The sequence below is a fragment of the Eleutherodactylus coqui genome, chromosome 1 (genome assembly GCF_035609145.1).
Source record: "Eleutherodactylus coqui strain aEleCoq1 chromosome 1, aEleCoq1.hap1, whole genome shotgun sequence".
NCBI classification, from domain to species: Eukaryota; Metazoa; Chordata; class Amphibia; order Anura; family Eleutherodactylidae; genus Eleutherodactylus; species Eleutherodactylus coqui.
Window position 1 is genome coordinate 266,605,110 of NC_089837.1, and position 22,319 is coordinate 266,627,428.

Here is a 22,319-nt window from a genome sequence, read left to right on the forward strand (position 1 = left end):
GTGCTTCCAGAATTTTGACGTGAATTGAACAGCTCTGTCAGAGACTGGCAAGCTCGGAATCATGGGCCAGTTTAAGGACTTCGAGTTGACCAGCCTTGGGGGTATATAGTTGGTCTTTTTGCATCCACAGTCCATTCTTAAAAGCAAGCTCCACATCTTTAAAGACAACTCAGGAAAGGGTAATTTTCATATCCTTATTTTAACTTGACTAGTTGGTTTTCTGAATGCACAATGGCTAAAAACTTTATTGAGGACAGAATCGTGCAGTCTGTGTTTGATTCCCATTCAGGTTCCTAAATAAATTCTGGATAAGGCATCCGCCTTGCCATTTCTGAAACCAGGTCAGTAGGAAACAACAAAGTTGAACCTGGAGAAAAACAGAGCCCACCGTGTTTGTCTTGCTGATAACCTCTTGGCTGTATGGAGAAATTCTATGTTTTTATGGTCAGTAAGGACTGTTGCTGTGTGATAGGCTCCTTCCAGGAGATGTCTCTATTCAGTGAAAGTGACCTTGTTAGCCAGAAGCTTCTTTCCTCCAACATCATAGTTCTTCTCTGCAGGTGACAAGGTATAAGACAGAAATGCACAAGGATGTAGTTGTATCCTATCTCTGACTCGTTGTGACAGAATAGTCCCTACTGCGGAGTTAGAGGTGTCTACTTCAACAACAAAAGGAAATTCTGATCTTGGGTGGATCAGCACTGGTGCCAAAGTGAGAAGAGTCTTTAGTTTCTCTAATGTGATCTGTGCCTCCGGGGACCAAGAAAACGCTTGTGCTTTCTTTATGAGGGCGGTGATAGGAGAGATGACCTTTGAGAAGGCCTTAATAAGTCTTCTGTAAATCACAAACACGATAAGGCCTTCTAGAGAGATAATGTGTCCCAGGAATTGCATCTGGGTTTGTTCAAATTCGCACTTTTCTAGTTTGATGTAGAATTGATTCCTTTGGAGTCATTCCAGGACCCCACGGATGTTCCTCCAAATTATCAGAGAAGATAAGGATGTCATTGAGATATACCACTATGAATTGGTCCAACAGATCTTGGAATACATTATTGATGAAATGCTGGAAAGTTTCGGGAGCATTGCAGAGGCCGAACGGCATTACCAGATATTCAAATGACCATACCTTGTTCTAAATGCAGTTTTCCATTCATCCCTTGGGAGAATTTGTACAAGGTTATAAGCCCTGCTTAGATCTAGTTTGGTGAAGACTTTAGCAGAGTGGAGTGACTCTAGTAATTCCAGAGACATGGGGAGGGGGTAGCGATTTTTATCTTATTTAACTCCCTGAAATTGATACATGGTCACAGGGTTGAGTCACACTTTTTTACCAAGAATATGGATTTTATGAATAGCAGTCCTAGAATATACAAAGTGGGCCACAAAAATGAGCCCAGCACCACAATATTATGAAATCTGTCTAAAACAAAATCTGTGTTGCCCATAGCAACCAATCACATTGCAGCTTTCATTTTACCTTAGCAGTATGAGAAATCACAACCAATCACAATGCAGCTTTCATTTTACCTCAGCTGTGTAAGAAATGAAAGCTGAGCTTTAGCAACCAATCACAATGCAGCTTTAATTTTACCCCAGCAGTATAACAGATAGCAACCAATCACAGCACAGCTTTCATTTTACCTCAGCAAAATATTTATGAAAGTATATTTATGTTCAAAAGAAAATCTGTGTTGCTCAAAGCAATCAATCACAGCAAAGCTTTCATTTTACCTCAGCAGTATAACAAGTGAAAGCTGAGCTCTAGCAACCAATCACAGCCCAGCTTTTATTTTACCTCAGCAGTATAAGAAATGAAAGCTGAGCTGCAGCAACCAATCGTAGCACAGATTTCATTTTACCTCAGCACTATATTTATGAAAGTATATTTATGTCGAAAAGAAAATCTGTGTTGCTCAAAGCAATCAATCACAGCAAAGCTTTCATTTTACCTCAGCAGTATAACAAGTGAAAGCTGAGCTCTAGCAACCAATCACAGCCCAGCTTTTATTTTACCTCAGCAGTATAAGAAATGAAAACTGAGCTCTAGCAACCAATCACAGCACAGCTGGAAGAAAAAAATGCAATAAACTTTTTTTTTTCAAAAAAGTAAATTGAACTCACCTCCCCCCTCCCCACACACACACTACAAATTTAATATGTCCATAATCTTAACAAGCTGTTCAATACTTGATGACTGATATTATTCAGGTAGTCAAAATAAAAAAAAAAACAATTCCTGATCCTTAAAGGAGTAGTTACTATCAAAGGGCCACTTCTGTATTGGTGGACTCAACCATTCATCTGAATGGCTTACATATACGAAATGGTTTGTATAATACATATATAATACATTTCCCAAGTAACTTTCTCCAGGAAAAGCAGCAGCTTGGGGCAATCATCTGATCACTGGGCCAGCTTCAAACTTAAATGGAGTTGTCTTTAATGAGACTTCATGAGATTGTCTTTAAGCATTAATGAAAATATCACAGCAGCATAAATCAGAATTTAAGGCAAATCCTTAGAAATGACAAGAAAATAAAACCATTGTTTTTACTACTTCTGAGAATATGGTGCCACTATAATAATGTATGAAAATATTTTAAGTGTTGCATTATTTGTTCCCAGTTTGTTCTGTTTTTATCCCTCTATAATGACTCTTTAGCTACCATACATACTTTTCTCTAGATATGTAATATTTCTTTGCAAAACTTTAAATTAGATATTTGAGTCTGCAGTATTAGCTAAAATGACAAAATACAGAAGTTAAAACCACATTTCAAAATGTTTGTAAAGATTCTGTCGTTTATCATGAAAATCTCACCCAGATTAGTGATCTGATGGATCATCCAGCGTACCCATAATTGCATGGTGAAGCACATGCCTATTATGTAACGGGTTTAGTGAAATCTCTGTTTTAGGACCCCAGGGGATATGTAGTAAAACACAGCCAACTTCTCCTAGCCCTCAGAAATGGCTAGTGCATATCAGTCACATAAGGAAAGCCAGTGATCTCGGCAGTACTTTATAGGAATCAGAAGCACAGTCTGCACACTGATCTGTCCTGCCAGTCTGTTTCCTGAGACAAACAGCTGACTCAATGTGTGCACCAGTAAGCATTGCCACTGCTGGGAGAAACTACAGAGCAGATCATTTTCTAACCGCTATTCTGAAAATGCCTCATTCATTTAAACTCCTTTTGTTGATCTTCTGCCTCATCCTCCTCACAGAAAGCAGGAAGCATAGGAGACGAAGATGGTCAAATCAGATGGAAGTACAAAAGCAATCCAGGTAAGCAACCCTAGAATTGGACATACTGTCATCTATGAGATTGTTTCATAGCTGTACCTTGATGTACATAATATTTGCATACAGTATTTATATTGATATGGTTTGACATAGGAATGCAGGTAAATCAATTGTATTACTGTAATTTGGAGAGTTAAGTTATCATGATCCAAATGACAATTCTTGTTTGTGTATATTATTATTATGGATATGAAAAGGAAGTATTTACATTATCATTCTGTGTCCAGGACACTTTAAAGAGCATTGTGCTAAATGTCTGGTGTACTAATAATAATCTATTAATACTGGCTACAAATGTACTTATTTATCAACATAAAAATAGGATGTTTAAATATTCTGATCCTAGAATTGAATAGTTTAAGCTAAACAATTGATTTGTAGCTGGTTATCAGAATATGTCATTAGTATTTTTTACTGAATTTGAAATAAAGTTTAGACACTAAATGGGAAACCACCGTGCAAAACTGACATGAAAAAGGACTTTGGAATTTTAATTAACTGTAAGCGTAACTGGAGCAACTAATGTCAGCCAGCTGCTGCCAAGGCAAATAGGAACGAGGGGTGCATCAAAAGATGTTTAGGAGCATATGATGAGAACATTGTTCTTCCTTTTTACGAGTCACTGTTCAAACTACACATGGAATATTGTATAGAGTTTTGGGCATTGGTACTCAAGAAGGACATATCAACGCTTGAGCAGGTTCAAAGGGGGCAGCTAAAGTAATAAACGGAATGGGTGAACTATAATTCCCAAAGAGGTTATCATAATTGGGGTTACATAGTTTAGAAAAAAAGACAGCTGAGGGGCGACCTAATAATTATGAATAGATATACCAGGGGACAATACAGAGATCTCTCCCACAATCTATTTATACCCTGGACTGTGACTGTACCAAGGGGAGTATCCTCTATGTCTACAGGAAAGAAAGTTTCTACCTCAACATAGAAGGGTGTTCTTTACTGTAAAAGCAGTGAGACTATGGAACTCTCTGTCAGAGGATGTTGTGATGGCGAATCTTTGATAAGAGTTTGAGAGGCCTGGATGCCTTTCTTGAGCGTTACAATATAACTTGTTATAGTCACTAATTACTTCAGAAGGTGTGGTGATCCAAAGATTATTTTGATTGCCAGATTGGAAGTCAGGAAGAAATTTTTTCCCCTTAAATGAGGAAAATTGGCTTCTACCTAATTGAGGTCTCTTTGCCTTCCTCTGGATCAACATTGGGAGACTAATAGGCTGAACTGGATGGACATATGTCTTTTATCAGCCTAACATGCTATGTTACTGGAGTTACAGCAGGTTAGCATTATCACAAGTAAAAACTGATTCGGTACCACGTGGACACAGCGGTATTACACTTGGACAATTGTGCGTGCACCTGATTTATATATAAATTAGTGTTGTCTTCTGTGGTCAGAAAGATGGACAATTGTCAAAGCTGTGCTTTTAAAAACTTTATATCATCATATGGAATTACAAACTGAAAGAATGGTAATTATGCCATTTCACACCCAATTTTTGATTATTAAAATGAAATTAATTTGGCATATGCCATCATAGTGTTGTGGAAGGAAAAATAGTGGGATAAAGGCTAATGGTGCATATACTAGTTTTAGAGTATAAGCTATAAATAAAACTGGGTCTTGTGAATGCTAGAAGACCTTGGAAATAGATTGTGCTTTGTAGGTATGGAGAGAAGCTGTTTATTAATAATTCTATGGGACAATTTAGTAAAATAACAGCAGCATAGAACACAGCTTGATAGACTTACTTGGGACATACATTGGTATAATGATTCCATAATTACACAATTCTGAATTATTGAATCAACTGCATAATTTCATTAAACTTCGCTTATATAGTGATCCCTCAGGTTATAATGGCCTCAGGATACAATATTTTCAACATACAATGCTCTTTCTCAGGCCATTGTAACTTGAAACCAGACTCAACATACAATTGCCACAGAAACTCTGGATCTGTGGCATGTGCACATTGCTGGAAAATCCAGCCAATTAGCATGGAGATTTCACTCGTACAATACCTTTATTACTTAAGTGCATGAGCTGATTGGTTTTTAGCATCACCTCTCCACAGTACAGGGCAGTACTACATGTTCTCTACTGCTTTTCACCTGTGGCAGGATGTGCTGCTCCTTTGGACACCAGGTGAAGGTGGCTTCCTGTTTTTTTTCTGGACACTGAAGAAGCTTCTATCCTCAACAAAGAAAGTGATTTACAGATTTCAGCTGTTCCTTCTGACTTTCACATTAGGATTTGCTTCATATGTGTTAGTAATCTGCATAATTGTCTTTCTTTTTTATCTTGTATTACTTTTGATTGACATTATGGGGCTTTGGAACCAATTATCACTTTTTCATAGCGTTATGGCTTCAACATAAATTGGTCGTCCCAGAATCAATTAATATGGCATGTTGACGGATGACTGTAATTTTAAACTGTAACTAATACTCCAATGTACTCACAATATTTTCATTTGTTTGTAAAGTATGAATAAATAATATTTCAATAACTATATTATAGCATAGTATGTACCTTTTGGGCAGATTTATTAACACTACCCTAAATTTAGGCACCATAAAACTAAATGAGAAAGACAGTGTGCCAGATTTATCATAGTGGCGCATGCTGTGCGATAAATTTGGTACATTTTGCTATGCCATAATGTCAAAAGAAAGAAAACTCTCATATCAGGCAAAACAGATGTTCTAGCAAAACGAAGAGGCATCCATCTGTAGACAGCTGTTTTGGGGTTCTCATCCTTTATCTGTACAGAGTAGGGTACTAGTCGGCTAGATGAGATGCCATTTGATGTTGCCCTGGTGTGGGGACTGGTTTCTATTGAAGAAGGCCAGATAGTGTATGGAGATTTACTTACAGGCAATGCCTCATGTGAAAACAAAGATTGCAAATTACATCTTTTCCAAAAGGGTGGAAATCATAGAAATGTTATCTACTTTTCTCTGTTACACCACCTCTTGGCTGGCTTACTTCACACCCGTAATATCTGCTAAAACAATGCTGTACACCATTAATCTGTTGCATTTTGCAACTCTACTTATCCACTCCCCCTTTAGAAAACTGTCTTCTGATGTGTAAAAAATGTTATAAATTTGGCATTCAGTGTTTATGCTAGTTTTTTTGTCATAATTTGAGCCAGAATTCTGAAGCATTTTGCTTACTAAATCCCCCCTTGCCTTTATTTATGGTAGGGTGGTATAATCATGAAATATTATCTAGCTCTATGTACTCAGGGTTACATCAGAAAGTAAATCTTTTAAACCATTCATACAATCTGTTAGGGGTCTCTATGTGCCCGGTGGATATTGCATCATATAAAAGTGTCCCTTCTAGATTATTTGATAAAGATGATCTACAGAAACACAAACGGATTATGCAATATATTAGCCTCAAAAAGAAACATTTCCTAAGGATGCCCTTGTGTGCATCTCTGACAATCATGTTATAGCCTGACGTCTGAAATAGGGATTTGTTAGAGTTTGAAAGTTCATTAATAGCAACATCTAGGAATAATTTAAAGCTTCCCTAATGCCTTATGGCAAGCCAAGTTTTTAATTCTCTGCAGATTACCTAACATGGTGTAAGCACATAGAGACTCTTCTAAACTATGCATTTTATGTATTGCACAAAGCAAGAGATAACTTGGAGATCCTGCTATTACCTACTGTTGACTATACAAAAAATATTCTTGTCTTTAGCGTAAACAAGAAATTTAAAGCGTAACTAACTTTTCAGATGACTTCATTATAGAATACGCTGTCATGGGTATACATGAGAAATAACATTAAATCTGCTCATTATGTAACTTGCATGCTGTATTTTTCCCTCTGCAGCTTGTATCTGTGATTGTCAATTCTGTCAAGACTAGGGAGGAGGAGTCTGGCTGTTCTGTGTTCTTCATAGTGGGGCACAGATCCTGCTCACTAAATGTCTGTAATATACATAGAAAGACAACATCATCATGTATAAGTATACCACATTAATGAACGATATGCATGTGAATAAACAGCAGCAGATAACTCATTATTAGCTCCAGCAGACATGTCTGTGTGTGAGTGTCTCTCCCCCTGCTTTTCCCCCTGCTCTAATAATAGTAATAATATATAATAATCTTTATTTGTATAGCGCCAACTTATTCCGCAGTGCTTAGTACAGTTCTCTGAGCACCCTGACTCATCCTCCTCCTCCTCCTTACCTGTTCAAAAGTCTGCACATCTCCTGTCAAGTGATTCACAGTGTGGACAGCAAGCTAGGAAGAAGGGCGGCCCTCTAGTGACTGGCACTTTAGAGTGATTTTTCAGCACAAAAATATAATTTTAGATAGCTAATAAAACTGCTATTTTATTTATCACTCTGGCTATAATATAAGCCCATATTATTTGAAAAGTTAGTGTCTATTTAAATCTAGACTGTACACTATACAGAATGTTTAGAAATGGTTCCTGTAGTTAAAATATTCATTTGCTCAGTGCTGACCATTGTAACATGAAAACATTGTAACTTAAGACCATAACACTATGGGGAACTGGTAATTGGTTTTAAAGCTTCCAAAATGTCATCCTAATATAAGGAAAAAATAAGATAAAGAAATACTGTATAAGTACAGAACTAACGCAAGAAAGGCATATCCTTACAAGTAAAAGACAGAAATAGCTCCTACAAACTGTAAATCACTTTTTATATAGTAGGCAGGAGCTTATTTAGGGTCTTGTAAGGTACACACTACTACACTGGTACACAGTGGTAGCAGAAAAGTAAAATGGAGTCACCCTCACTTGGTGTCCAAAGAAGCAGCTCATCTTGGTACATGTAAAGTGCCATACCATGCTATGCCGTCCTATAGAAGGGTGCTATTAAGTAACAAATCAATGCATGCACTGCAATACTACAGATGTTTTGCCTATTAACTGTCCATACAGATTGTTTAGATCTTCAAGTTAAAGGCCCTTTTACAAGCAATGATTATCACTCAAAATTCGCCCAAACGGCCAAAAATGAGCGATAATAGTTATATGCAAACATGGGCAGCCATACACAATTGGTTCAATTATCATTAGACAAAGTTTTTAGGCTGGCATAACATCCACCACTGGAAGTTCTTTCATTTTGAATGTTCCTCCAGTGTTTCCAGTGTCTAAGTAATGGCTTTGTTTTGCTTTGCATATTCAATAAGCAATGTTTACTCAGCTTCCAGGAGAACAATGGAATGTGTCAGCCAGATGTTTGCCCAGGTGGGCGAAGTGTTTATGCAAGAACAATCACCTAAACACACGAGCAAACAACTCGTGGAGGAAAATGCAGGAGATTAAAGCCATTAACTGTACCTGTTATTTTATACAAAAATATCAGCAGTTTGTTCAGTCATTCTGCTGTTCAAGTGATTATCTTTGCATGTAAAAGGGCCTTACGCACACTATTTTATGAAAGTTGTTAACGCTCAGGTAATATCACTAATTACCAGGCCAGGAAAACCATTGTATAATGAACATTTTGTAACCTAGGGCCATTGTATTGTAACTTGAGAGATCACTGTAGTTAAATGGAGTCAGTTATTGACCAGTTAATCCAGTCACAAAGTCTCACTAATAAATAAGATCATCTTTGCAAACTCATGTTAAACTTTTTTTTACTTTCAGCCACATGTATAGAAAGAATCATGATATGACCAAACTTCGAAGACAAAAAAATGATCAGTTGATCAAAGTTGATGAGCATGATTTTACTATGAGGCCAGCATTTGGAGGTAGGTTCTGATAAATAAACTTTTTATTTATTTATATTAAATGGTCATATAGAAAAGTATAGCATTTGTTCATTATGACAATAGGCAGGCACAAACTTTTTTTTGTAGCACACACAGGTCCATAAGAGTGCCTTGAGTTGTGCAATTGTCACGTGCTCCATGGACTGTGACAATTTTCATGTGACTATCGCTCAAGTTGATATTCTGCGGCTGGTTTTCTTCTTTTATCCTGTAGAAATTGAATTTAAATCCTGTACCTTTGACAATAAGGGTGCAGTCAGACAAGCGTTTTTTTTCACGTATGTATAGGCGCGGGAAAAAAAATTACACATCGAGTGTAGAAAAAATTGCATGACTGGGTGCATTGGCACTCATATGTCTGATGTTTTGCAGGTGCAATTTTTTTTAGCGCATGTAAAAATCGGACATGTGACCGCTTTCATTGGAAAGCATTGGTTCTATTAGAGCAGATTCTAAATCGCGCCTATATTTGCGCTAAAATATTGCTCGTCTGACTGCACCCTTAGGGCTCCTACCCACTTGTGTTTTTTTAATGCTGCAATATTGCTGCGTTTTTTTACGCGATTGTCAATGGGACTTTCTAATGTTAAAAATGCATCGTTAGTTTGTGCTTTGCTATGTTTCTGTGATGCGTTTTTGACATTAGAAAGTCCCATTGACAATCGCGTTAAAAAAGCAGCGATATCACAGCAATAAAAAAATGCAAGTGGATAAGAGCCCTTATTGTGATACAAAAGTCTTGTTTCACTGAAGAAATCACATTGTTGTGTTTAATGTGCTGAGTGCAAAAGCAGGAGTGAACATTTTAAAGGGGTTATCTGAGGTTTTTCCCTAAATTATTGCTCCTCATGTCAAAACAGAATAAATGATCCTATACTCGCTTCTCCTGGGTCACCGTAGCTCTAGCCCTGCTGCTCCAGTCTCCCCATTAACATTGTGCTTATAGGCTGTGGTCAGTCTGGACACAGGACATCACAGACTGTGGCAGCCATTCACAGACCTTGAAGTTCGAACACTGATGTCTGTAATTGGCTGGCGCAGTCTGTGATGTCCTGTTCAGTTTGTAAACGGACCTGACACTGAGTACCAAGATGCAGCTGTGGACATGCAGGGAGCCAGGAGAGCTGAGTAAAGCATCATATATTATGATTTGACATAGAGCACTAATTAGAAAAAAATAACTCGGATACCCACGTTAACCATGCATTTATACAGCTGCACTCTGACCAGTGTTCAAAAGGGCCACTGTTCCAAGTGACGTTGGGCACCAAGAAGGCCTGAACCATGTCAAACATTTAATTGCTTTCCCTTTCCCCCATCAATAAACATTTGCCAGCCTTATTCCATGGATCGGTATGATTGCGATGATACCCAAAGTGTGTAGTTTCTTTCTTTTACTACCTTTGCACAATAATAGTATATTTCATGAAGAAAAACAACAGTTTTATGTCATCGCATTTTTGAAAAAGGCAGAACTTTTTTGTTTTTTCATTTATCTTGATGTGTGTGTCATTCTACTATGCGTGATGAGTAGAGATGAGCGAGCATACTCGTCCGAGCTTGATGCTCGTTCGAGTATTAGGGTGCTCGAGATGCTCGTTACTCGAGACGAGCACCACGCGGTACTCGTCTCGATTAAACGAGCACTGACCATTGAATTCAATGGAGCCGGCAATACAGCCGGCTCTATTGAAAGCAATGGGCTGCCAGCGATTGCGGGATGAATTGTCGGGAAGAGCTTAAATATATAAGCCCTTCCCTGCAATTCATCTAGAAATGTGTAAAAATAAAAAATATATATATACTCACCTGGTCCCGGCAGAACGATGTTAGCCCATTGAATTCAATGGAGCCGGCAATACAGCCGACTCCATTGAAAGCAATGGGCTGCCGGCGATCGCGGGACGAATTGTCGGGAGGGGTTAAATATATAAGCCCTTCCCTGCAATTCATCTAGAAATGTGTAAAAATAAAAAATATATATATACTCACCTGGTCCCGGCAGAACGATGTTAGCCCATTGAACTCAATGGAGCCGGAAATACAGCCGACTCCATTGAAAGCAATGGGCTGCCGGCGATCGCGGGATGAATTGTCGGGAAGGGGTTAAATATATAAGCCCTTCCCTGCAATTCATCCAGAAATGTGTAAAAATAAAAAATATATACATACTCACCTGGTCCCGGCAGACGGAGTTCAGCGCGGCAGGCTGCAGTTCTCCTGAACTGCTCTGAACAGCTGTGAGTAGTATTCAGCAGCCGGGGATTTAAAATCCCCGCCTGCTGAATGAGATGCCTCTGATTGGTCACAGCCTGACCAATCAGAGGCATCCCTCACTCACACCCATTCATGAATTCATGAATGGGTGAGTGAGGGCTGCCTCTGATTGGCTCAGGGGCAGCTCTCACAGCCATCCCGCGATCGCCGGCAGCCCATTGCTTTCAATGGAGTCGGCTGTATTGCCGGCCCCATTGAATTCAATGGGCTAACATCGTTCTTCTCTGCCACAGCTGTTACAGCTATGGCAGAGGAGAACGATCTTTACGCTGACAGTGGGGGGGGGGTCTCACTCTTGCCGCTATTGTGGCTTAATAGTGGGACCTGGGAACTTGAGATGCAGCCCAAAATGTAGCTCCTCGCCTGCCCTATTCGTTTCTGTGTCGTTTCCATCACTTTCTTGTGTTTTGCAGATTTTCACAAATGAAAACCTTAGCGAGCATCGGCGATATACAAAAATGCTCGAGTCACCCATTGACTTCAATGGGGTTTGTTACTCGAAACGAACTCTCGAGCATCACTGAAAGTTCGACTCGAGTAACGAGCACCCGAGCATTTTGGTGCTCGCTCATCTCTAGTGATGAGTTATTTGTTTAGTAAAATAATTTGGGGGTTCATATAACTTGATAAACGTTTTTGGGGAGGGTATGAAATGAGGGAAAAAGCTATTCGGCTATTCTTTTTTTTGCATTCTTTTTACATCATTTAATGTGGTTTAAATAATGTGCAGAGTTTCTAACATGGTTCATTGTGATTGTGGCTATACAAATATCTGTATTTTTTTAAACTCTTTTGCAGAATAAAAACATTTTTTGGAAAATAAATGGGTATTTTTTTTACAATGAACCCTTTTTAAAAAATAATTCTTTATTGAAATTAATTAACATAACACAAACTTAAGATCTAACGTTTTGAGTCTAAAACAAAGACTTGGTAGACATATCAAAATATGGGAGCAACGGATGTTAAAGAGAATGTGTACATTTAACTCTTTCCAATCCAATTCCTATCCTGGTTTTCCTAGGGGGTTTACTCTTTTTCTGCCGTTATACAACGGTGCTATAAGCTGGCTAAAGCCAGTACTGCATGAGGTGACATGTTGGATAGGCTCCAACAGCAGAGAGGCTGGTAATATACAGTAAGAGAACCCCGATGGACATCTTCCAACATCGGAGCTGTACAGCCTTAAATCATAATGTCTTTAGACTTCAGACAGTAGATTGGAAAGGGTTAAAATAATTGCATGAGTGTTCAAAAAAATAATGACTAAAGATTAAAAATAATAGGAGTAAAGCATCCACCATCACTAAGTATCATACAAAGGAAAATGAAACAGGGGTTGAACAGATCAAAGTAAAACAAACCATATTGTCTCCCATGGCATATGGGCCCAGCACAAGCAACTCATCTATGAAAACAGATGTACGTAATGTATACATTATGAGTTTTTATTAGCCAAATATTCCGTCCAAGGTGCCCAGGGAAAAAATGAGAATGTTTTAGTAACATATCTATAAGAATATAGTTCCTTCAAATATACATGAGATTAATGGATTTAATAACTTCATTTAAAGAAGGTGCATCAGAAGATTTCCATTTTTTGGTAATTGGCAGGCAAGATGCAAGAAAGATATGGGAAATAATAACTGAATTAAAAGATGAGTTTATCTGTAGACAAAAAGCAAAGAGGCAGTGCCTGGTCCGGGGCCATAAAATCGTGTGTTAAAGTATATACAAAATTAAAAATCGTATTCCAGAAAAAAACAAATGAGAGGGCAGGACCACCACATTTGGAAGTAGGTACCCTTGAGACCACATCCTCTCCAACATATTTCAGCGATATTATTGTTCACTTTGGCAAGTCTAGCAGGAGTTAAATACCAACGCATAAATATTTTATGTGAGGACTCCCAATGCTTGATCTTTAAAGTCTTGTTCACATAGATGCATATGAAGGGATTTGCTTTGAGAGGCTAGGGGAAAAAAATCACCATAAAAGATGGAAATGCCCTTAGATGCCCAAGTAGGAAAGAAAAAAAATAAGTGGATTTATGAACATCTAGGGATCGAAAAGCATATTGCAATCTTAGAAAGACAAAAAACATATTACTAGGTATTGGAAATGCCTTACAAAGTGTAGAAAAATCTGATGAAGAATTATTTTCGTATAAATCGCCAATTTTTTTTAACGCCCAGAGCTTTCCGGGTTCCAAATGCAAAGTCTTTGAAGATGGAGGATAAAAAATATAATGCTGCCAGACATGGGCCGAGATTAGCAAGCTTGGTAAGGTGTGAGGCGATAAAGGGGGAGATTAGAACCCCCAGAAGATAAGTGTGAGGATCTCCTAGGAAGGTGAAATCAATCGATACCCACCTTTTATTTGTATATGATGTCCACCAATGTTTGATTTAGTCCAAAATCACTGCGTGAAAATTACATTTAATGTCAGGAGTTTTCATACCACTTATTTCATAAAGCTTGGTTAAAGTAGATAATTTAATTCTAGCATGAGTGCTGCCTCAAATGAAATTGTTGACCCCTTGGTGACCACCCGTATGTGTTTTTACATCCTGGGTGTCTAGACTTTAATCTACAAGACCGTAAAAACACTGTTATCCAATGGATAAGAGCAATCATGTAAAGTTTATCCATGAGGGAAGATGAAATTACGAACCTAAGGCCCCCAGATTTTCCCACAACGGGATCTTTATCTGTGGACCTTTCCCCAGCTTCTGTGCATGCGCTCGTCGGCAAAATGACGGACGCATGCCTAAAAGCTGAGGATTGCCTAGGAAATTTAAAATCTCCCTGCTCCTGGTCATGTGATCACCACTATCCAATGGATAACAGAAAAAAAGTTAAGGTTCGATCATCCCTCACGGATCCCCAGCTTCTGTGCATGTGCCCATCGGCAAGATGGTGAACGCAAACGCAGAAGCTGGGAAGGGTCTGGGAAATTTAAAATCTCCAAAGGTAGCTGAGCGCTGGAGCAGTGACCGGAAGCCTCGTTAAGCAGTCCCCAGTCACGTGATAACCATTATCCAATGGTATAAAAAGGTAGCAATCTACATTAGGCTGGTCTCAGACGACAGGATACGAATTGCAGATTCCGCATGCATTTAATCTGTAGTAATATGCGGATCAATGAAATGCATTGGATTACATAATTCTGCTCACATTTCGCATGCATTTGATCTGTAGTAATACGCGAATCAATCAAATGCATTGGATTACATTATTCTGCTCACATTAGCGGGTTAGAATTACATAATCCACTCACAAAAAACAGAACGCAACATGTTCTATTTTACTGCTGATATCCACGACACAGAGCCCATTGTGCTCCATGGACATGGATATAACCGCAGCCCTTACGCAATTACATTGTGTACGGGCTGCAGTTACCCGCATCACCGCTAAGCGATGGCAAGGAAATATAAACAAACAAACAAACAAAAGGTGTACTGGAATTTATATTCAGTTGTGCCCTGAAATCCAATGGTTGTTTCCTCCATTACAGACCTAGCCATGTGTCCAGTAAGCAACGGGTATGTTTTTTGAACACAGTACAAACAGGGGGATCTATTTGGGGGTAAAAATCTTCATTCATATGTGTGCTGTACAAAAAAAACCTGTTTTTAAAATGACACACTTGCCAAAAAAATGAAAATCATATTTTTTTCCTTCTGCTTTGCTTAGATTCATTCAAAAATTGTGGGGTCAAAATACGCAGTACACCCCTAGATGAATTTGTTAAGGAGTCTAGTTTTCAAAATGGGGTCATTTGTTGGGGTTCTCTATCGTTTTGGCCATTCAAGGGCTCTACAAGTGTACAATGGGGCCTAAAACACCGTCAAGCAAAATGTTTGTTCTGAAAACCACTGGCTGCTCCTTTCGGTTTGGGCCCTGTGTGCATATAGACATAAGATTAGGACCACAATGGGTATGTTTCTGAACACAGGGCAAACAGAGGTATCCATTTTGGGGTGCAAATCCTCATTTTCATGTGGGCTTTAGAAAAAAAGCTGTCTTTAAAATGACATATTTGCAAAAATATGACATTTTCTTTTTTCTCCGCTAAATTGCATTAACTCCTGAAAAGAAACTGTGGGGTCAAAATACTCCTGATCCCCCCTTAGTGAATACATTAAGATGTGTATTTTTTTAAATGGGGTCATTTGTGGGGGTATCTATCATTCTTATAACTATGAGCCTTTGTAATCTTGGCTTGGTTTAGGAAAAAAAATGTTCCTTAAAATGTTAATAAATAATGTTAAATTTGTATGTCTCCTAAATGGTTAAAAAAAACTAAAATTTTTCCAATTTACTTCCAGAATAAGGTAAACAGGTGGAAATATATCTCATAAAAAATTTGCACAGCATGTTTGCACATATTTCACATATTGCAGTTGAAAATGTGAAAAAAAAGTATATTTTTTTCAAAATTTACCCAATTTTTACTGAATATACACAAATTCTATTGTTCTATTTTTTACCACCTAAATGAAGTACAATATGTGGCAAAAAAAACTATGTCAGAATTTCTTGGTTATGCAAAACCTTTACGGAGTTCTTCTATGTTAAAGTGACATGTCAGATTTCCAAAATTTGGCCTGGTTATTAAGGCGCAAACAGGCTTGGTCTCTAAGGGGTTACAGTAAGATAATATTTGAAAAGTACAAAAAGATAACAATCATTAAATTAATAATATGACAACTATTCTTGCCAGCAGAGGACCATTCTTGTGTAATCTGAAATGGAGTCTTGTTCATCAGGAATGTCCCACTTCTTCAGTAGTGACCTTCCGTTTAACACAGAAACTGCTACATAGTACGCACCATTTCTTGAGATGAGAAGCTTAGTAGGGGAGCCCCATGTATATTTAAAGGAGATGTCTCGAGGAAGCAGTGAATTTTTTTTTTTGCCCAGTCCCCCTAATTAAACATACATTACTAAGCCCCCCTGTAAATGACTTTCCTAGCTGGTTTCTACTTACCGTTCCAGCGTTTCAGCAACTTATAAAACTTTTTCCCAAGATGTCCGCCAGCTCTTTTCGCATCGCTTGCTGTAGCCCGACGTGCGCGCTCCCGAGACGCTACCAGCTGTGTCTCCATGGCAACCAGACGCCCCGCAGCCGCCGACCGGACCCCTGGAGTGAACACGGCCGACCAGTCACCCACCGCCAGGCAGAAGGTAACCGGCGCAGCCCCCCCATCACAGCGGCAGCCCCCCCGGCGCAGCGACAGCCCCCCCGGCCCAGCGCTAGTTCCCCCGGCGCAGCGACAGCCCCCCCCGGCCCAGCGCTAGTTCCCCCGGCGCAGCGACAGCTCCCCCCGGCCCAGCGCTAGTTCCCCCGGCGCAGCGACAGCCCCCCCCATCGCAGCGACAGCCCCCCCATCGCAGCGGCAGCCCCCCCCCCGGCGCAGCCCGGCGCAGCGGCAGCCCCCCCGGCCCATCACTTACCAGGACAGCTGGACGGCGGGACAGCTGGGCGGCTTCTCCGGACAGCTCGGCAGCTCTGCACCTTCCTCTAACAGAGGAAGGTACAGAATGGCCGCTCCAGCGCGCTCCCGAGCAGTGACAGCTCGTCTGCGCATGCGCAGAAGAGCTGTAGCGGGGAGCACACTGAAGCGGCTCGTGCTGAAAGGAGAAGACCGGACTGCGCAAGCGCGTCTAAAAAAGCAAGCTGCCAGCGAATTTAGACGGAACCATGGAGACGAGGACGCTAGCAACGGAGCAGGTAAGTGAATAACTTCTGTATGGCTCATATTTAATGCACGATGTATATTACAAAGTGCATTAATATGGCCATACGGAAGTGTATAATCCCACTTGGTTTCGCGAGACCACCCCTTTAATGTTGGCACCACGAAGAGCAGAGTTACCTGATGAAAATTGCCTTCATATGTTGCCTACTTGCTGGAGTGAGATCAGGGAACATCAATATGGCATTATATGAGTCTAGAAAAAATCGAATCCATTTTTTTCAGACCAAGGAGAAATTTCTAAACAAAGAACAGTGAAGACATCCCATGGAGCAGCCTCTAGGATGGAGCCAGCTTTAGGAATTATGTGTGGTCTATCAATGGTATATTCCAGTGGAGATTGGAATGGAAGTAAAGTTTTTCAAAGAACTCGAGGAGATATCGAGGAAGGTCATTAGGAGATACAGATTCCGGAATCCCAGGGAATTTCATGTGACCTATCTTCAAGGTTTATAACCTTTTTTGCATAGATAGGAGAACTCTTCTTCCAAGACATTGTGAGCATCTACCAAATTATTGTGGGCAGTGGAGAATTTGCCTATTTTTTGTTCAACTTGGGCTGTAAGTGTGTCAAGGTGGTCAATATTGGATTGTAGTTGATAAGAAATCTTTTGCACATCTTGAGAAATGTCGTTTTGAAAATACAAAAGCAGCTCCTTCAATGTATTAATATCCATACCTGGATACGATTGTAAATTATAGAAGAGGTTTTCCATATTTAGATCATCCCCAGTGATTGAATGAGTTCCTTTTTTGGAAGAAGGGCCTTTAGAGTTAGGGAAGACCTGTAGGGAGCACGGAATACCTCTTTTAGTGACCTCTCTGGAAACAGGGCTTTGTTCCAGGATATTTATCTTTAGCAATTTACTCTTGTGGTCCACAAATGGATGAGTCAAGAATGTCTGTTATATAGATTGTGAAAAATGTCAAAAACAGATTTGCATGTTCAGGTTGTGAGTCACTTTCGAGCCATAAATGATCAGAATGCAGGTTTCAATCGTCCATGGCTTTATGTTGATGTTGTAGTCTCACATACTGCAGCTTAGCAAGGGAAACATAATTTCCTGTTTTTATGTTTTTAATCTGTTTATTAATTTTTGAAACAAAAATAACAGTACAATTATGAACTTACAATGTTATACTGATTGAACATTACATCAAGGTGCTCTCCAGGGTTGCAGCTTTGCATAGCAAAATAACAGTCATTTTTAGTATTTTCTGTCACCTCCCTCTCCTTTATTAAGCCCATTTCATCGTTGTGGATGATGTCTGGTAGTATGGGTCCCAGTCTATTGGCCAACACCTTTGTGTAGAGTTTTGTATCAATATTATTGAGTGATATAGGACGATAACCTGTACATAGGGATGGGTGTTTGCCAAGTTTAGGAATTACCATAATGTGTGCCATAAAGGACTGGCATAGAAAAGTGGTGGCAGGGGATATTTGGTTGAATGTGGCTTTTATAATAGGGGTGAGATGTTCTTTAACCATTTTAAAGAACTTGGTAGTGTACCCGTCTAGACTTGGTGATTTACCCGTGGGGGATGTCTTGATAACCTCACTGATTTATTCTATGGAGAAATCTTCTTCTATTGATTTTTTTGACTGCCTCTGAAACCACTGGCAGAGTTGTCTCATTTGTGTATGTGGCAGTTTGAGTTTGAAGTGAATTAGGGTTCATATCGTCTAAACCGGTCTTTGAGATTGTACAGGTCATGATAGTACTCCCTAAAGGTCTCCGTTATCCCATCAGGGTTATGTACCTTTCTCCCAGACTTATCCTGGATGTAGAGGATAAAACTGTGCCCCATCTTAGTGTGAAGGAAACAAGCAAGGGAACGGCCGCACTTGACGGCATGTTTGTACGAGTAGTGTTTCAATATATCCTGAAATTTGTTTATGCAGAAGGCTTTTCAGCTTTTCTTTGGTGTTTACACGCATGTTCAATACTACCTGGGAGCCTCATTTTTTTGTGCAATGCCTCAAGAGACTTAATTTTAGATAATAGGGAATTTATTTTGGCTGCTCTCTCCCTTTTAAGCCGTGATCCATGCTTAATGAGTACTCGTCGGATTAGGCATTTCAGTGTCTCCCATTGAGTTGGTAGAGAAGTTGAGTCTAGGGTGTGGTGTGATACGAAGTCACTTATTGTATTGCGTATGTCAGAGCAACACACAAAGTCTTTCAGGTGGTAGTCATTTAACCTCCAAGTCCAGGGCCTTGGCGGGACGCTAGGGACCATCAGGATAAAGGAGACTGATGCATGATATTACATCCCCTATTGAGGCCTTGGGATTCCAGGTCAATGTGTGGTGGTTCTCAGAAGGATATCAGTGCAACTATATGTGTGGTGGGCAGGGGAGAAGTACGAGTAGTCTCTGTTGCTTGGATGTAGGAGGCACCATACATCTACCAGTTAAACTCTCCTGAGGGGCTGAATGAGCACTCGTAACTGCATGGAGAAGAGGGCTTAATGAGAGGTAGAGCAATCTATAGTTGGGTTTAGTGGGAAGTTAAAGTCGCCCCTCCAGTACCACCATCCCCTCTACAAAATGTGCTAAAAAGACCAATAATGATCTAACTGCCCTAATGGGACTCCGATTGGGAATATATCAATTCGTTAAAGTAAATAATTCCAAAGACTAATAATAGTAATAATCTTTATTTATATAGTGCCAACATATTCCACAGCCCTTACAAAACAGGGGAGAGCAGATACCAAAAGCAATGATACAAAAACCACTGTTGTATGTAGTAATCGATTGATAGAAACAGTAGTGGTGAGGGGCCTGCTCCAATGAGCTTACATACTACAAATTATGGGGTGATGCAGAAGGTAAAGAGGCTAAAGATGTGCATGGTATGATGAGGTGGAGAGTGTTGGATGCAATAGACAATGGGCAAACTTAAGCCGTATGATGGCTGAATTGGTATGACTGTAGGGGACGGTGATTGCGTCAGGGATTGCAATCAGTAGGATAGGAAGCAGCAAACAAAGAGCAGTATTTAAGCAGTACCACGTAGGAATCTTTCAGGAGACCATTAGTTGAATTGAAATCCAAAGTCCATCTTTATTAGTTAAAACTCCATCGGTTACAGATAGAGATGAGCGAACGTACTCGGTAAAGCACTACTCGTCCGAGTAATGTGCTTTATCCGAGTATCTCCCCGCTCGTCCTGAAAGATTCGGGGAGCGCCGCGGAGCGGGGAGCTGCAGGGGAGAGCGAGGAGGAACGGAGGGGAGATCTCTCTCTCCTTCTCTCCCGCCCGCTCTCCCCTGCTCCCCGCCGCAACTCACCTGTCAGCAGCGGCGCTCCCCGAATCTTTCAGGACGAGCGGGGAGGTACTCGGATAAAGTACATTACTCGGACGAGTAGGGCTTTACCGAGTACGTTCGCTCATCTCTAGTTACAGAGCTTTGCGACGTTTCGTCCGGCACAGCGGACTTTGTCAAGCATGATAGGAAGCATGTTATCAGGCGAAGTAAAGAGGGTTTTAGTTTAGGGTATATGGTATGCCTGGCTGAAGAGGTGCATTTTTAGAGCACGCCTGAAGTTTTATGTGTCAGGGATTGCCCGGATAGTTTTGGTTAGCGTGTTCCAGGGGACTGGTGCTGCTCTGGAGAAGTCTTGGAGGTGGCAGAGCAGGTTCGAATTAGAGGGGCACTTAATCTGTTTTCATTAGTAGAGCGGAGGGCATGGGCTGGGTGGTGGATTGACATGAGGGAAGCATTAAAGGGTGGCACGGTGCTATGGAGAGCTTTATGGATAAAGGTAGTCAGTTTGAATTGAAATCTATATTTGACAGGTAGCCCGTGCAGTGACTGGCACACGGCAGAGGCGTCCGACTAGTGGCTGGACAGGAAGATGAGCCAGGCTGCTGCATTCAGGATGGATTGGTGGCAGGGTTAGAGTCTGGAGTAGGGGAGGCTGATTAGCAGTGAGTTGCAATAATTGTGCCGAGACTGGATAAGGGCAACAGTGAGCTTTTTTAGTGTGTCCACAGGGAGAAAGAGGCAGGTTCTTGCAATGTTCTTGAGGTGCAGCTGACGTGTTTGGGTGAGAGATTGGATATAGGGGTAAAGGAGAGATTGGGATCGAATATAACCCCAAGACAGCGCACTGTGTAGATGAAAAAAAGGAGGGAGCCGAGGACTGAGCCCCAGAGGACCCCAACAGCAAGGGGAAGACGAGGTACAGCCTATAAAGTATACGCTGAATGAGCGGTCAGATAGGTAGGAGGAGAACCAGGACAGAGCAGTGTCCTTTAGTCCAATAGAGTGAAGCATATTAAGGAGTTTGTGGTTTACTGTTCCTCCTCAAGGAGGATCAGTAGGGAATAGTCGCCCCTCAATTTGGCTGTCAGGAGGTCTTTTGACACTTTTGTAAGGGCGGTTTCTGAGTGTAGAGGGCGGAAGCCAGACTGTAGGGCATGAAGAAGAAAGTTTTCTGATAGATAGCTTATAAGGTGGGAGTAAACCAGGCATTGTAATAGTTTGGAGATGAAGGGGAGATTTGAGATAGGTCGGTAGCTGGCAATTTTAAGGAATAGAAAACGCTCTTCAGGATCTACAAGTGTGTCCATGATCTCATGGGGTATTACCTAATGGACTGCGATTGAGACTCTTCTGGACTTCGCCATGGGGTTCTAACTGTGAAACCATGGGGTATAGTACCTATCTCTGATGTTAGGGATGTGCCTAGAGAGGAAATGAGTCTCCTGAAAGAAAATAACATGAGTCCTCAGCTTGTGTAAATGATACAGTATTTGGTTCGCTTTTGTGCTACATTAAGGCTTTTTGCATTTATAGGAGCAAAAATTCAACTGGGATGAGGGGAGTAGAGACAACCAGTTGGGAGGAGAGATAAGGGTAAAAGAAAGGGAAAAGAAAGGGGTGAGTAAGGGGTTTTTGAAAGAGAAGAGAGAAGGAGGTAAGGTAGGTGACAAGGAGAAATAAAAAGGAGAGAAGAGAGGAAAAAAGTGTCAAACTACGTAACGAACTAAGTCAGGAAGCTCAGCAACCAGCTTGGTAGACTTATTACTGAAGGAATCACTCCTCACTGAATTACAGAGAGGGCAATTATACCTCTTTGTGGGAAGAAATTAGCACCTGTGCCCAAAATACTAGGCCACAGGTATGGGACACGCTTTCTACAGGAA

The 22,319-nt window shown here is 40.4% G+C and overlaps 1 protein-coding gene across 1 annotated transcript in view; it reads left to right on the forward strand.

Moving 5' to 3' along the window:
* The first annotated feature begins 3,160 nt into the window (after positions 1-3,160).
* LOC136611713 (gamma-aminobutyric acid receptor subunit rho-2-like) overlaps positions 3,161-22,319 on the forward strand; it is a 271,782-nt gene continuing 252,623 nt past the window's right edge. The window contains exons 1-2 of the mRNA XM_066591511.1: positions 3,161-3,291; positions 8,988-9,094. Of these exons, the coding sequence (XP_066447608.1) occupies positions 3,176-3,291; positions 8,988-9,094 (223 nt within the window). The 5' untranslated portion in view covers positions 3,161-3,175. The remainder of the gene's footprint in view (positions 3,292-8,987; positions 9,095-22,319) is intronic.